The sequence below is a fragment of the Aplysia californica genome, unplaced genomic scaffold (assembly GCF_000002075.1).
Source record: "Aplysia californica isolate F4 #8 unplaced genomic scaffold, AplCal3.0 scaffold00753, whole genome shotgun sequence".
Taxonomy (NCBI): Eukaryota; Metazoa; Mollusca; class Gastropoda; order Aplysiida; family Aplysiidae; genus Aplysia; species Aplysia californica.
The window spans coordinates 190,534-205,345 of record NW_004798023.1 but is presented as its reverse complement, the minus strand read 5'-3'; the positions used below and the strand labels follow the sequence as shown (position 1 = coordinate 205,345).

Sequence of the window (14,812 nt, the reverse complement as noted above, 5' to 3'; positions counted from 1 at the left end):
ATGTATCTTCACTATAGGTTTACAGCAACTGCGCCAATTCAGGATGTTGTGTGATATTTATTTCTATTTTTATTCACTTTTTAAAAATCCTCATTCATTTTCCTTCATTTTGGCGTATGATATGATGGTGTTTGATAAAATGTAGGCAAAATGATAACCCTCAAAGTAAGCATCACCCCAACGGGTTTGTAGGTCAGACTACAATTTGCTTGGCATCGACGTGGAATTGACCATGGCATGGACTGAGCTAAAGATTCTCATTTATTTTCCCACTGGTCTTAAATTTGTAGTTTGTTTTGCTCTTGCTGATATTCACTGAAGCAGTTGAATTTTTTCTTTTTTTTAAAAACTTTTCCTCTACATGCATGCGTTAAATTTTTCTTTAAAGTTTCAGCCAGTTGTCAAGTTTCCAATTTGTTAAATGTAAAAATCTTATCCTTTTCTGTGTTACAGGCAAGAGAGGTGTACCGCTCTCAGCATGAAGATCCTCTCATCAGCAATGAAGTTCTACCAGGAAACGTACGTATGCTGATTATGTGTAGCTATCTGAAGATGATTTGGGGGGGGGGGGTGTTCTCTTTTTTTTTCTCCTCTGTGTTTCCTACCTGCTTATTTCAGTCAGTTTTTTTTGTGTTTTTTTTAAATAGCGTTAAGAAGGGTCACTGAAAAAAATAGAAAGTTGAGCATAATTGTTTTTTGTAATCAAGCAATGAATGGGTAGGTGCTCATCTAGTAAAACCCACTCTTGTAAGCAATGTTGCATGAGGAGGAGCAGTGGGACGTTGACTGAATTTTTAAAGTTTCTTTTTGACCCCATTACCAGTCCACCCTTTCCTCTTTAGTTTGTTTTTGCCCCTAATGTGCTCTTTGCAATGGATGCCGACCTTTCAGTTATTGTCTCTAGTGGTGTTAGGTCTCCCTGTGAAGGTCTGAATAGATTATAATATTTTGTACTGAAAAAGAAAAAAAAATGTTTAACCGTTGATTTTTTTGTATACTGCTAGAAAGCACACTGCTGTTTTTAGATTGATGCCAGAACATGGAGAAGGGATGGAATTTCAATGATAAACTTTTGCCTTTTGATAGATGCTTACATCCACGTTTTCACTAACATTGCATGATTTGAACTGGAATTTTTTTTTGTGAAAGCACCTGGTAAAATCAGTATTGCTGGCAGTTGTTTACTGTGGTTTTAAGTGGTTATTGTATCGGTGGCATCCAAGCAAAGTCGTTTTCTGTAATAGTGTTACATTGTAATCGTCCAATGTTGCCTGCTGTGACTCACGCATGGGTATTTGTGCATAGTTGTCGACTAGTTTGAACGGATTTTGTCATGTGATCATTCACTGCTCCCACTCACTAAACATCCTTTGTATAGAGGCACCTATGAGTCTGTGTGCAATTTTGATGTGCTGTCCTGACTTCTGACTTCATTTGCTTTCTTTTGTTTTAAGTTTCCATTTTTGATTTTGTTTTTCATTATCTCCTTTGCTGTGTAGTAACTAACTGTAGAAGGTGTAATGAATCAATGTAAGTTTTGGCGTTGGGTTTAAAGTTTGATTGAGTTGATATTGAAGTGTTCTTCTTGAATAAAAGATTAATGATGAAACTTGCTAAAAACAACAACTCAGTGCTCTGAAGATGAAGAATGTAGGTGAAAAGAGCAGCAGTATTTTCCTCAGTTCTGAATTTTTCAGGTTTCTTCCCCACCGTCACCGGTTTTTTCTACTGTCCTCCTTTAGTGAATCTGTTTCCCTAGACTAGTCCTTTCAATATGTTTTCAGTACAGCAGTTCTCTTTCAGCATTATTTATAAGCTTACATTTGAGTTTTCACCCTTTTTATTCCCCCCAAAAGCTACTCATTTGCTACCATGAAGAATAGCCCATTTGGAGAAAAATAGAACCTCAGGAATATTGCGTAAGCTGTCTCGGCTAGTGAGCTGTTATAAGGTAGTCAACAGATATCATGGTTTTTTTTGGTAAAAGATAGTCCATAAGAACACACTTTCCGTCTTTAAGTCAACAGAGATCGTGTTTTCTTTGTAATAGATTGTCCATAGGAACACACTTTCCTTCCTTGGGTCAACATAGATCATGTTTTCTTGGTAACAGATTGTCCGTAAGAACACGCTTTCCTTCTTTGAGTCCTGATAGGGGAATTGTGAATGACTATCATGCACATGTTAATTTGTCCCATGTCCCCCCACTGTACTCATTACATACAACATTACGGTTGTTCTAACTGATGCATGAATTTTTCCTTCTCACCTTTTTTTTTTTTTTGTACTCACCGTTCCTTTATTTACTGTGGATACTGGATTAACCATAACATATTCTAATGTTTTTCTTCTTTTTTAAAAAAGTATCACACATGAATTTGTTTTTACCTGGGATCCTGTTAAATGTTTGATGATTTTGAAACGTTTTCATCCTCAACTGTTGTCATTTCTGATTTTACTTTCTACCTTTGACGTGAGATATATTTTTTTGTTTGAGAGAATGGGTAGTGGAATTGAATAATGTTTGGCTCAAGGTGTCCTTGAGAGGGCCCAGCATGGCATCATTTTGATCCTTCGTGGGGGTTTTTTGGTGCCTTGCTCAAACTTGAACCCGCTATCCGAAGAACAAGCCGGGCCTGAGAGAAGGTGCGTGCAGTGTGTTGCGGAACACGAGTGCTAATGCTACTTCTTGTCTCCCCCATCCACCAATGTTGTTGTATTGTATAGCCTCAAAGCTCAGCCAAAGCTGAAGCTAAGGTCTCAGAAAACCCCAGTAGCCCAAGTCCCCAGGACGGCGTGGAGCTGGGGGTAAGTTTTGCAGCACCCGGATCGTCGGTTTGTCCAATCGGCAAAAGTAAAGAAGAGCTCCTCCTCCTCTGAATTAGCCCACGGTGCGCGCAGTCCACACTATAACTCGTTATTTCTAGAACAGCGAGGATTATACAAATAGATGCGCACAGGGTTGGGAGGCTTTTCAGATGTTCTTTACTTTTGCCGTCAAATCAATAGTCAGATGACATAAGCCGCCTTTTCCCCTCCCTTTCTCCTTCTCTTTCTCATTTCTCTTCCCGTGCACATGTACCTAGACGTTGTGCACATGTTGTACCCATGTAACAACATGCATACGTGTTTGTTTTTGTTGTAGAAATGTGTTTTGAAGAGAAGCCTGCTCATATATATATATATATATATCCCCACTGTACTTATGCTATGGTATTTTAGAGCTACCCGGTGCTTCTTGGTGGTGGTGTGATTGGTGATTTGTTTTTGTTTTGTTTTTTGCCTGTAGATCCTTATGCTGGCAAGTATTTTTTTCAGTGAACTGACACTGCTGAGGCTATTGTGCATCCCATATATCCATTGTTCAGTGATGGGTGCTTTATTTTCTCCCAACTTGGATGACACCTCTAAGCACAGGTTGAATTGTACCTGCTCATTTTGAGCTTAGTTTCTGTATTTTGCAGGTGCCTTAGTCTCATGACTCGCCGTAGTGTGGCCATAGATTGAATGCAGATAATGCTATAAGCCTTTGGGATTTTGACTTGTGTTGTGCATGTTATATTCCTTGCAGATGTGAGGTGGGGGCTCAGGTTAAGTCTACTCGTGGTGAAATGTGGCCATCATCATGCTCACTCACCATCAACTACTACTCAAACCAAACTGTGCATCTTGTCTGCTTTTTATGGCTATAAATTGACATATACCCAGGTTTTGTCTACTGATTGGGTGAAAGAAAAACTACTGTCACAAACATGGTTTCAGTAACTGCTGTTATCTTGTCTGTATGTTTCTGTACTCAAATTGGTACTTGAGGTGGAAGTCACTACTGGATGATTGGTCGTACATACTACTTTTCTGTCCCTTTGCTGTATCGGGCTCCCCCCCCCCCCCTTTAACAAAGTCTGTATAGGACATGAATTGATCTACTGTTTTAACTAAAAGAGATGGGCATTTGAAATGTGTTTGTAGTCCTACATTTTGGTCAATTCCTTGGGATGACCAAAAGGTGCTGTATGTCTTGTAAGAATTTCAGCAGTTTTACCATTCGACTGTGCTGTAAGTACCAGTTGTCCGTTATCTCCAAAAGCTGAAAAAAGTTGATTCTGACAAGTATACAGTAGGTTTACAACTTCAGTCAAATCTATTCAAAGTTTAGCCACATGCATCGTCTTGAGTTAGTAAGATACCGTTTTTGTGCAAGATGATTTTGACTCATGTTCAAGGCTTGTTTGTTCCAGATATTTTACATCAAACTCTATGAAGTGAAAGGTGTAAGTCAGTTCCCAGTATTGCATTTTACTAGTTCGTTTGATAACAATTCTACTCAATGACTTTGGAACTTGCGTTTGTTTAAGAAAAGAAGTTCATTTTCGTTGATTTTTCTCTACATTTTCACTTTGTTTTGAAAAGAAAATCTTCTATAACATAAGTTTAAAGAAAGATTAAAAACCCTCTACTCTTGTTCACTAATTCAAAATATAGTATAACTTAAACACACTCACAATTGTGGACGCTCACAATTCCTCCTCATTCTCAAATTGAGAATTTCAGCCACTGTACTTGACTACAGATATTGCCGTTTCTCGTGTTGTGAATATACTATTATCGGTATCGAGTATCTCATCTCTGTCTTTTTGCAAGGATGTTTTTCCCACAGTATGGTAATGGGTTAGCCCCGACAGGCAAGGTTAAAGCAGCTTCCCTCTTAAATTCCCTAAATTGTGTCAATATGGGTATAAAACATTTACAACAGCTGCCAGCCTGGTCAAAAACCAAATTTCTCCATGCGACTAGTCACTTGGGTTTAAAAATGTTGCCGTATATTGTCGTGATTATGATACCCTCAGTCCTCACCCAAGTTTCTCTGTCCTGTCAGATTAATAAGCAGCCGAGAGTTTGTTTCTTATAGCAGTTGTGGAGGGGAGTAAGTGTGAAGGGAGGGTGAAACTTACCTCTTTCTTCTTCTTTTTTCTTCGTCTTTCTTCCCGGCCTTTGATTATTTCAACCCTCAGTGCAGCTGTTCATACTGACCTCAGTTTTGGGTTATTGTGAAATTTGCCTTATCAGGCCTCCCATTCTTCGACTATCAACAGCATAGTTATCTTTACCATGGGCAATAAATGCCCTGGAGCTCCGAATATTTCATACATATCCAAGACACAAACTCCAGCATTATGCGCTGCACACATGCAAACTGGAAAGTGAGCCAGGATTTGGCCTGGGAGTCTAGCTAGTACTGTATATGGTCATTTTTAAACACAAGGAGGCTATCCCGAAAAATGCTGTTCTAAGAAAATTGAAGGTAAAGTTTTTGCCCCTTATTCAGTTTCTTTAAAAAACAAGGAGACTTTTCTCTATAACCAAATATAAACTCAAATGGAACCAAACTTCTCCTATAGGTAGGGCATTGCCCACTCTTGGTGTAGGTTAAGATTTCTGGAAACCCCTGAAATCCGGGTTAGCCCGCTTGTCCTTAAAAGCGACCATATACATGTAGAATACCAAGCTCTTATCCCCCCCCAAAAAAAACAACAACAACAAAACAACAACAACAATAAACCCACACATACAGGAACCTCATTTCAAGCTTACACCAAAACTTTGGTTTTTCCTCTCTGTATAGTTGTAAAACAGGACAGCTGTGTGGAATTAGAAATGAGGAATGGAATTTAGTCTTAGGCTGCCATCCATATCTGCCACTGCAAATTTTCATATTTATATTAGATATGGTTTCTGCTGTCTGTTTGTGGGGAGAGAAAACACACTGATGTAGGTTAGTGGAGTTTTTGTGCAGATTTATGTAGAAAGTCACTGAGCTTGCTTTTTTCCCATATATATACGATGCATATGTTTAAATGTCGATACTGCCCTGCCTTTTTGTCAGTGTAATCTCAAGCTTTTTTCCCGAGTTTTTCAAAAGGATTCAAATACGTTGGCTGTTCAACAGAAAGTGTAAAACAGCTATATGGAACTTTCTTTGATTGACCTACTTTAATTTTTGTCTTTTATAAATAGAAACAGCAGCACTCCTCCGGGAAAAGTAGGGAGGACATATTATATTTTACATTCTTTTGCAAGTTGAAAAATAATGTCTAAACAGTTTCGTTCATATTGTGAAATCTAAGTACTTTCCACTGATGTGTTAGAAATGTGGCTTCTTTCATAAGGAAATGGAGCAAATAATATATGATTCATGTTTTTCAACATGTTTTGTTGTGCCTCTAAGGGTATGTTCACACTTTTTCTCCCTGGCTTAGATTGGGGCTACTTCAAATTATTGTGATCCCTCTGTACCATGTATCGCCCTCTCCTCTCTATTTTACTGGCTTCAGACATGGGATTCATCCCTCTTTGCTTTTTTTTTTCTCCTCTTCCCTGTTTGCGTAGACGTAATTGTGCTTAGGTGAGTTAGAAGTGCCTCATATACTTATGTAGCCACGTTGGTTTGTTTTGCATTTGTAGTGTAAGGAGCATGGTTTCTTTATAACTTAAAAAGGACAAAGAGACAGGAAGGCTCATTTGTAACCCTGGACAATGTGGCTTTTTTTTCGTGCAAGTACCGAATTATTTTGTGGTCTTTGATAGTTTATCTTTTGAAAAAGTGCTTATTCTCTGGTTTGCTGTTTGTTTCTTTAAAGACTGATCCATTTTGTTATTGTTGAGCTGCCTACTGCTTGTGGTAGTTTGTGGAATTTTTTAAATTTTTTTTGTCAGTAATACAATACCTGGGGTTCCACGATGGTTTCCACTGTAAAAGACGTAGAGGCGCAAGAATATGTTTCAGCCTTTCTGTCCAGTTCTGTTTGTAGTTTTGATATGATGAATTTCAGGGTTTAGTAAAAGAAACTGAAAAGAAAAAAAAATGGCTTACTAAAATTCAAAGACTTCATTTGCTATTACCACATCAACCAAACATTAATTCAATATAATAAATCTGACAGGGGGAGCAGGTTGCATGAATGAGAAATTGAAAAAACAAGGCAGTGAACTCTTAGGAATATATTAAGAATTGGATTTAAAAATTCAGAGATGTTAAATTTTGAATGATTTTTTGTTTTTTCTCTTTCTTTTTTTGTATAATTCCATGTTTTTGAGAATGAAGAATGAGTTTTTCAGTGGATCCGTTCTCATAAAAGAACAGGTTATAGGTGTTCACAATTGCTTTGACAGATGACATGCTCACTCTGACCGTTGTATGTCAAAATGGCAAATAGCTGTTGTTGCGAAATTATCTTTTTCAGTCAATCTATTCCAGTCCTTTTGGAATGGACAGTGAAAAATATGCAAGGCTTTCAAATTCCAACAAAATCTTGGATCTTTCTTATGTGAGCTTGGATGCTCCTTTAGCTCAGTTGGTATTATGCTGAACTAGAGAGTAGATGGCCTTGTTGGAATACAAGATTGGGTCTTCTTGAAGGCTCTCAACCCATTTGGCTTGGGCCTGTCAGGGACAGAAGTTAAATCTAGAGGTTCCTGCCTCTTGGATAACCTAATAGCGTTGATAGGGGCATTAAACCCACACTCTTTATGTAACCTTTCTACAGATAGAGTTCTTTTAAAAGTGCCCCAAAGCAAAATTAGGGTGGTCTGTGGGCTGCGTCATCTTGATAGGGGCCATGCTGTCTCAGTCTGTAAATTGGTGTGTGGTTACTTTAAAGGCCTGCAGGAGCATAATGATGTACCGTATTCAAAGTTTATGGTCAGTTATTGAAGCTTGGTGGTTGGGGGAACTGTTTCTACTGGACATTTCATCCTTAGATATGTAAAAGCTGCTGTGATTGATCCCAGAGTAGGAAAAACGCTGATATGTCCTTTATGACAATAAATTTGACTTTGCTGAAATTTTAGTGCAATTTTCAATCTGAAACTTAAAAAAAAAAAATTGTTCATCTAGCTTCCCCTTGGCTGATTTATGTAATTCAGAAGTTTGGTGGATATGGTAAACCTAGATCAAGTTTTAGGTAGAGTAGTTCTACGATTTGCTTTTTGTGTGCACTGTATATGTAGGGTCATAATTTGATTCTGTAAAGGCATGTGGAGGATATTACTTATGTGGGCTCTGCAATGTTCAGTATTTCGAGTCTGTTTTGTGTCAGAATACTGCATTGTATTTCTGCAGCATAGCACCGATTCAGTTGCTGTTACTTAAAGTATGCATGTGACCAAGCATATCAAAACCTAATTTGTGGGATTGATGGAAAATGTAAATGAAGTGACAGGGCTGCATCCGTGACAGTAGGATAGCTTGATTTCTTCAGTTGTCAACAGACTTTAGACTTGTAGATATTTTTGTGTTACCCTCAGTGTTATTTTATTTTTACATAAGCTGAGGAGGGTTATTTATGTTGTTTGCATGCCGAGTCTTGAGGCATTGTAAAATATTTTATGATTGCAGAATTCAAAAGTTAGGGGAAATAAGGTTCCCAACGCGAGTTGTCTTTTATACTTCAGTATGTTAAACAATCTGTGGTTATAACTGGAGCTCACTGAAAGATTTTTGTATGCAATCTTCTCTGTTCAAGTAAATCCCCCAGCACTTTCGGTTAGGAGCAAATTTTTTCTCAGCGAGTCTTGAAATTTTGACAATTTTATATTTGAACTTCGTTTTTCAAATTAATCTATGAAAGACTTTAAAGTTACTGTTGGATTTGTGCTATCTTACAAATGTTCTTTAATCAAATTTTAACCAAATCAATTATTAACCTGTTATAAAGCATTCTTTCTGGATGTTGGAGCTCATAAGAATAAGATAAGCCAACAGACTATGTAATTAGAGAGTGATGAAAGATTTAGGGGAAAAAAACTAACTTCAATTCAGGTTTTCTTCAGTTGGTCAAATCGTATGTATGTTCAGTAATATTACCTTTTGTAAATTGTTTTGCTTCATTTTTCATGATGAACATGGGGCCCTACTTACAGTTTAATGAAAAAACAATTTACTAATTTCCTTTGAACTTTGATTGGCCATATTGATTCCATATATAGTTTTGCTCATTTCACTTTTACAGGTTTTGTCTTGTGATCAGTGAGAATGATTCTGGTTAGATGAATATTACGAGCGGTCTCTTTCTCTCTATCAAATAATAAGCATAGTCAGTGGGAACACTGGAAACAAAGACAGAAAAATTGGCAAAGGTACGGAGGTGTCATGTACTGAAATATAATTCTTGAACAATGCTTGTGTAAGTTATTGACATTGGTTTGTCTTTGCTCGTATGTCCAGCTGAGACGGGCAGGATTTCCTAGTGACTCAGAAGAGTTTTAAACTGTGGACTCTTTCTCTTTTCCAGTACCCATCAGGGAGATAGGATGACCTGCTTGGCAGGCTTCTTTCAGCTGATTTTCAGTTCTTTCAACACACTAATCTAACCTACTTGAGGGTTTATATCTTCGGTTTTGTGAAGAAAAAAAAGTAACGTGATGGGCTCTTTAGTGCCACAAAGACTTCCACCGAAGCAGGGAGCTTTCATTTCGTTTTGATATTTTATTTTGCTTCACGCATGGCTTGTACTTCTTTACAGCAAGTGAACCCAGCGTACCAACCTGACAGTGTGGGCAATGGGAGACCATTGGTACGTTCTTTATTAACAACGTGTGTCGGACTGTCTCTGTGCTTATCATTGTTGTGTGTGTGTGTGAGACTAAATCTGTATGTTGTGTTGCTGTCATTTAACAAAATTTTAACACCAGCAGATATAATGCTCTTTATTTAAAGTAACTTTTCGTCATGCCTGTATTGCATAACTGTAAGCATATAGTAGTACCCTTTGTTGTGTACCTAAAATATCAACAGATATTGCATCATGAGCAATATAATGTGACAATTTTTTCTTTTCCTGGACAGATGCTCTACATGTCAGGTGGTATTATTGTTTTATTGTACCTCTGTATGTAATTATTTTTCTCCTTTGAAGCATTACAGGATTCCTGGTATGGTTGTTTTGTCGTTTTTTTGGGGGTTTTTTTCTTCCACTGGAAGATGTTTTCTTTCTTTCTTATCATATATAGTGAATGTCCATTCCCAAGCACCCTTTTCTTTTAACTTCAGTATTTCGTTTAGTTTCGTGTCATACGCATTTAGCTTTGATCCTCCACTTTCATTTTCTTGTTTATCTTTTCATTTTCTTGTTTATCTCACCTTCATTTCTCATTTCAGTGTAGTTTCTGCTGTTAATTTAGTTTTCCTTTTCACTTAAAAATGCATGTTTTCAACTGGAAAGCAGCCTCCAATTGATACCATGCTGTATTCCTCTGGTCTTCTTTCAGAGGGATATAGAATCTCCTGTAGTTTCAGAAAAACCCTGACCTCCTCATCTCTCCCCCCCCCATCCCACCCCTTTACTGTCATTCATTAACGTGTTCTTGGTTCTTCTCTCTGATTTTCTTCTTCATCATACTGTATTGATTTCAGAAAGTTCATGGTAGCGTTTTCTTTTTGTTTTTCCTAAGGATCCTCCCGCCAACATTGGATCTCTGAACTCGGATGAGGAGGAAAACCTGGGAATGTCTGAACCGCATGCGGACCATGGCGGTCACGTAAGTTACACACAGTTTTTTTACTTTGTCTACTCATTCCTTTTTTATGTATACTTCATTGTGTGGGACTACTCTGCCGGAATCTGACAAAACGCCTTTTTTTTTCATTTTGGGGCCAACATTTTTTATTTACTAAATCGTCGATTTGATCAGTTACCCTGCTTGTGTGAAAAGAATCAAAATGAAACTGACTAGTTTTTGAATAAATTTGAATTCAAAATTTTGGAAGAATGCTATTTTTGAATAGTTACGCTGACAAAAAGCCTCTTTTTCTTGAAACTGCCGTGAATTTTTAAAAAGGCATTTTGTCAGCTTACGGCAGTACTGCCTTTATATTTCAGGACCATTTTATGATGTACATAATATGAGACTCACACACTGAGGGTATTTTCTGTAAAGCATGACTCAAAATTTTAAGGTTTTCCAAAAAAAAATTTTTTTTTGTAAATTGCCAGTTTGTCAATATCCCAGGAAGTAAGTTGTTGCTTCTTAAAAGTTAAGTTTCGAGACTTACCTAACAGCACTTAACTTCCTTCTTGCGTATTCTAATTTTAAGAAAGATATATTTGGAGGTGTATACGGCCTGTCTTACTTTTTTTTTTTTTTGGTATTATTCCTAGCAGGATAAGTTAAACTACTTACGTTGTTGTGGTCTTTTGTTTTCTCTTTTGGGGGGGGGGGGGTTAATTGTGTTTCTGATTTTTTAAATTTTTTTTTGGGGGGGGGGATTAAAGTATTATTTTTTTTTGTATACCTCGTTGTGTGAGAGCACTGTGTATATGATTTAAGACATCATTTTATGCTGCTGTATGAAATTATGAAATGCTCATGTTGTCCATTCTTCAGGAGGACACTGGTGAAATAGTCATCGAAGGTGCCATTGAGACCATTGAATTCTGTCTGGGATGTATATCTCACACAGCCTCCTACCTGAGATTGTGGGCCCTGTCTCTTGCTCACGCTGGTAAGCTACCTGGTTGTTTTTTCCCCCCAGAGGGTTTTTGTCTGGTTTCTTGGTGAGAAAAGAATCTTCTGAAATGTTTTTCCTAATGCAAGTCAGTCTAGGAAGCTATTTGAAGACTAATTTAATTAAATTTATGCCTCAAAGATATGTTCGTTTTTGTTTGTTTTTTTTGGTTAACTTGCACGTTTTGCACATGTAAAATTAACTTCTCATGTTGTTTTCTGTCACATGAAGCCATGTCACCATAGGAATTCTCCTGAGAGTTGATTTACAGATATTTAACATTGTCAGTTTGGTTTAGAAGGGTAGTTCCTTCAACCTTTTTCTTGATTTAAAAAGAATGTTTCAATGTGAGTACAAGTTTGCATCCCATTTTTACCAATAGCATAAAAATGTTATTTTGTCTGTCTCTCTGCTTGAACATCTTTATCTATATAATCTATCTGTCATTATATGGTCCCGTGTCACCGCTCCCCTTCTATTATATCCTTTTATCATCTACTACAATGGAATCATCAGTAGTGGCAGCAGCGACAACATCAGATGTAGGTGATTTGCGGATGCTCTGGTGCAGTTTGCTCCTTCTTTCCTGTCAAAAATCTATCGTCCTTATCACTCCTCCTTTTTTTGTTTTTGTTCCTCTCTTGTAACACCTCTAATCTTCGGCAATTATATGACCTTATTGTGTTGCAAGTTACATAAAACTCTTACTAAAACAAACAACAGTAGATACAATTCAATAATAACAAGAATTCATTTTTTTGTGTTTGTTTTTTCCTCTCTCCAGAACTGTCGGAGGTCCTGTGGAGCATGGTGCTGCACATGGGTTTCTCCATCGGCGGAGATTACGTTGGTGGGGTCGTTCTCTTCGTCATCTTCTTCGTCTGGGCCAACCTGACTGTGGCCATCCTGCTGCTGATGGAAGGGCTGAGTGCTTTCCTGCATACCCTGCGTCTGCACTGGGTGGAGTTCCAGTCCAAGTTCTACGACGGAGATGGCTACCACTTCCAGCCTTTCACCTTCCACAGCATCCTCACCATGGAGTCGCTGGAAGAGGCTTCTGCCTAAGGGGATGTTGTTCCCCATTTTTAAAAAAAATCTGTTTAAATGTATTTAACCAAAGGTTATAGTAGCAGCCGAAGACTTCATCCATTCCTGGCAAGTGTACCATGTTTATCTTGACTGGTTTATTTGGTGTTTTGGTTGGGGGGTTGTGTTTTTTTCTTTCTATTTTTTAAAATCAAATATGGCTTTAAGAAACACTTCCATGTGAAGTTTATTTTTATTTTTATTATTTCTTTTGTGAAAAAATGTTTAGCGTAGTGCCTGCGTCATACTGACAGTGACAGGGATGTATATTTTGAAGGAATGGTTTTGAATGATGATAAATTGAGTTGAATACTGAAAGTAAACCTAGTTTTAGTTTTATAGGGTTTTTAATTTTTACTTAAAACTTTCATTTCATTATCCATGTTTTTTTTTGTTACTGTTTTTTCCCCCAAAAATTTATATTTATTTCAGTAGTAACTGGATTTAGATATGTGATGCACAAATTTTTGAAATGCTTCCTTAGAAATGCTGTGTTAATAAATTCTGTACAACTATTTTGTCATTGAAAAATTCCAAAAGGCTTTCTACTATAGGATGGTTCATCACTTGTTATAGTCCATTGTTTGTGACGCTAACCCTGTACCAACATGTCTTCCTTGCTGCCCATAAGTTTATTCAGTGTGCTAATCAGGATGTTATGCAGGCCTGTCCAAATACGCAGTCTTAGCTCTTGGTATACAGAAGGCTACTCCACCCTTTTAAACGCAGCCAATTTTGTCACCCAGACTTCCCTGTAACCCCGCGCCTATTTAACGTATTTTCTTAACTCTTTAAACCCCATCAGACGGTGGGGGCGTCCAGCGGTAATAACCCTGTTCCCCAGTACTAGTGACAAATGGTTCGTTTTATTTAGTGCTAGTTTTTGCTTGTTTTTCGGAACTATTTCCGAAGCAAGTTTTCTCAGTAATGACTAAGCCTTTGTTTCCACCATTTAGAAGTTGGAGGCAAGCTTTTTGAGTTATAATGAGACATAGTGCTCCAGGTTTAGGTGACTTTAAAAAATCCGGGAAACAGTGGAAAAAACTCAAGGGTTAAAGAGTTAAAATAAACACCAAACTGAAAAATGAATGATCGTTGCAGTCAACTGTACAATTTTATTATAGGAAAGATGAATTGCTGGGGTTTCATGGATTATTCGTAATGACTAAACAACTGAGCGATGCTGTGCGCCGGCTGAAGTGGCTTGTCGTATACTAAGAGTTAATGTTCACATAATTATATTGATTTTTCTCTCTCTCTCTCTCTTTAGTTGGTGTGAGCTATGTAGACATCACTAGTCAATTGCTTTAACATACTGTTTCAAATCTTTCATCTCAAAAGAGAATGTATACATACATGATGTCTAAGTGCATCTTTTCTACGACTTTCTCTTCAACCTCTAAAGCAAAGCATGTTCTATTATTCCTGATTCTCATGAGAAAGTTCTTGGCGTAGGTCACCTCCTTCCTTCTCCCCCCCCCCCCCCCCCCCCCCCTCTCGTCTCACGTCTCCTCTAGTTCTGAATATGACCGTAGGTCAATACTATTGTCTTTTGCTTCCACTATCACTATCATTAGAGATCTTGACATGAGATCGGAAGTCTACTTTGCAGAGCTTGATGTGGTTTACTTTGTTTGAAGAAGCCTTGCCCCAAGTGCACAGGCAGGGTTTGTGTGCCTGCTAGTAGGAAGGAATGTAGGTCTACTTTTGTGCTTTGGAAAAGGGGTAGACCAATAATGATAGGGATATAGATCTATCCGCTTTTTTGGTTGAAAAATATGCAGAAAGGGTTACTATCAATCCCATTGAATAATTGGGTATTTCGCTAAATGCATTGTTCTAGTCTTCCTTCATGAATTTTATATGAAGTTTTTCTTTTTTACACAAGATGACCCATTATGTTGTGTGCCTGCAAGTCCTGGATTCCATGTCTTCCTTTTTTCCCCACAGTCTACAAGGTGGTCTTCCATTTCATTTGTCTACTTAACTTAAAGCTGTCATTTTAGTTTATTCTTTTTTCTACCATTCCAATCATTTACCTGAATTAAACAAATGGAATCTTCAGTTGTGGTGTTTTTGCATAATGTGGAAGTGTTCAATTACTGAATTTGAGATCATTGATATTAATTTGTAACTTGCAGTCTCATTACATTGCTTTTGGTGACTGTATGAAGGATGTTCCACCGACACATCATTCTCAGGAATGCGTGTTGTATAATCTTT

General features: G+C 37.6%; 1 protein-coding gene across 4 annotated transcripts in view; it reads left to right on the top strand.

Annotated features, from left to right (window-relative positions):
- Positions 1-13,128, top strand: part of LOC101850442 (V-type proton ATPase 116 kDa subunit a1) — a 36,830-nt gene extending 23,702 nt beyond the window's left edge. The window contains exons 19-24 of one of the 4 annotated variants that reach the window (XM_013088506.2): positions 454-519; positions 4,239-4,271; positions 9,522-9,572; positions 10,450-10,536; positions 11,383-11,500; positions 12,288-13,128. In XM_013088506.2, coding sequence (XP_012943960.1) covers positions 454-519; positions 4,239-4,271; positions 9,522-9,572; positions 10,450-10,536; positions 11,383-11,500; positions 12,288-12,568 — 636 coding nt within the window. In that variant the 3' untranslated portion in view covers positions 12,569-13,128. Of the gene's footprint in view, positions 1-453; positions 520-2,727; positions 2,809-4,238; positions 4,272-9,521; positions 9,573-10,449; positions 10,537-11,382; positions 11,501-12,287 lie in introns of all 4 variants that reach the window. The other 3 variants (XM_005109173.3, XM_005109174.3, XM_005109175.3) reach the window with 3 other exon arrangements.
- The last annotated feature ends 1,684 nt before the right edge of the window (positions 13,129-14,812 follow it).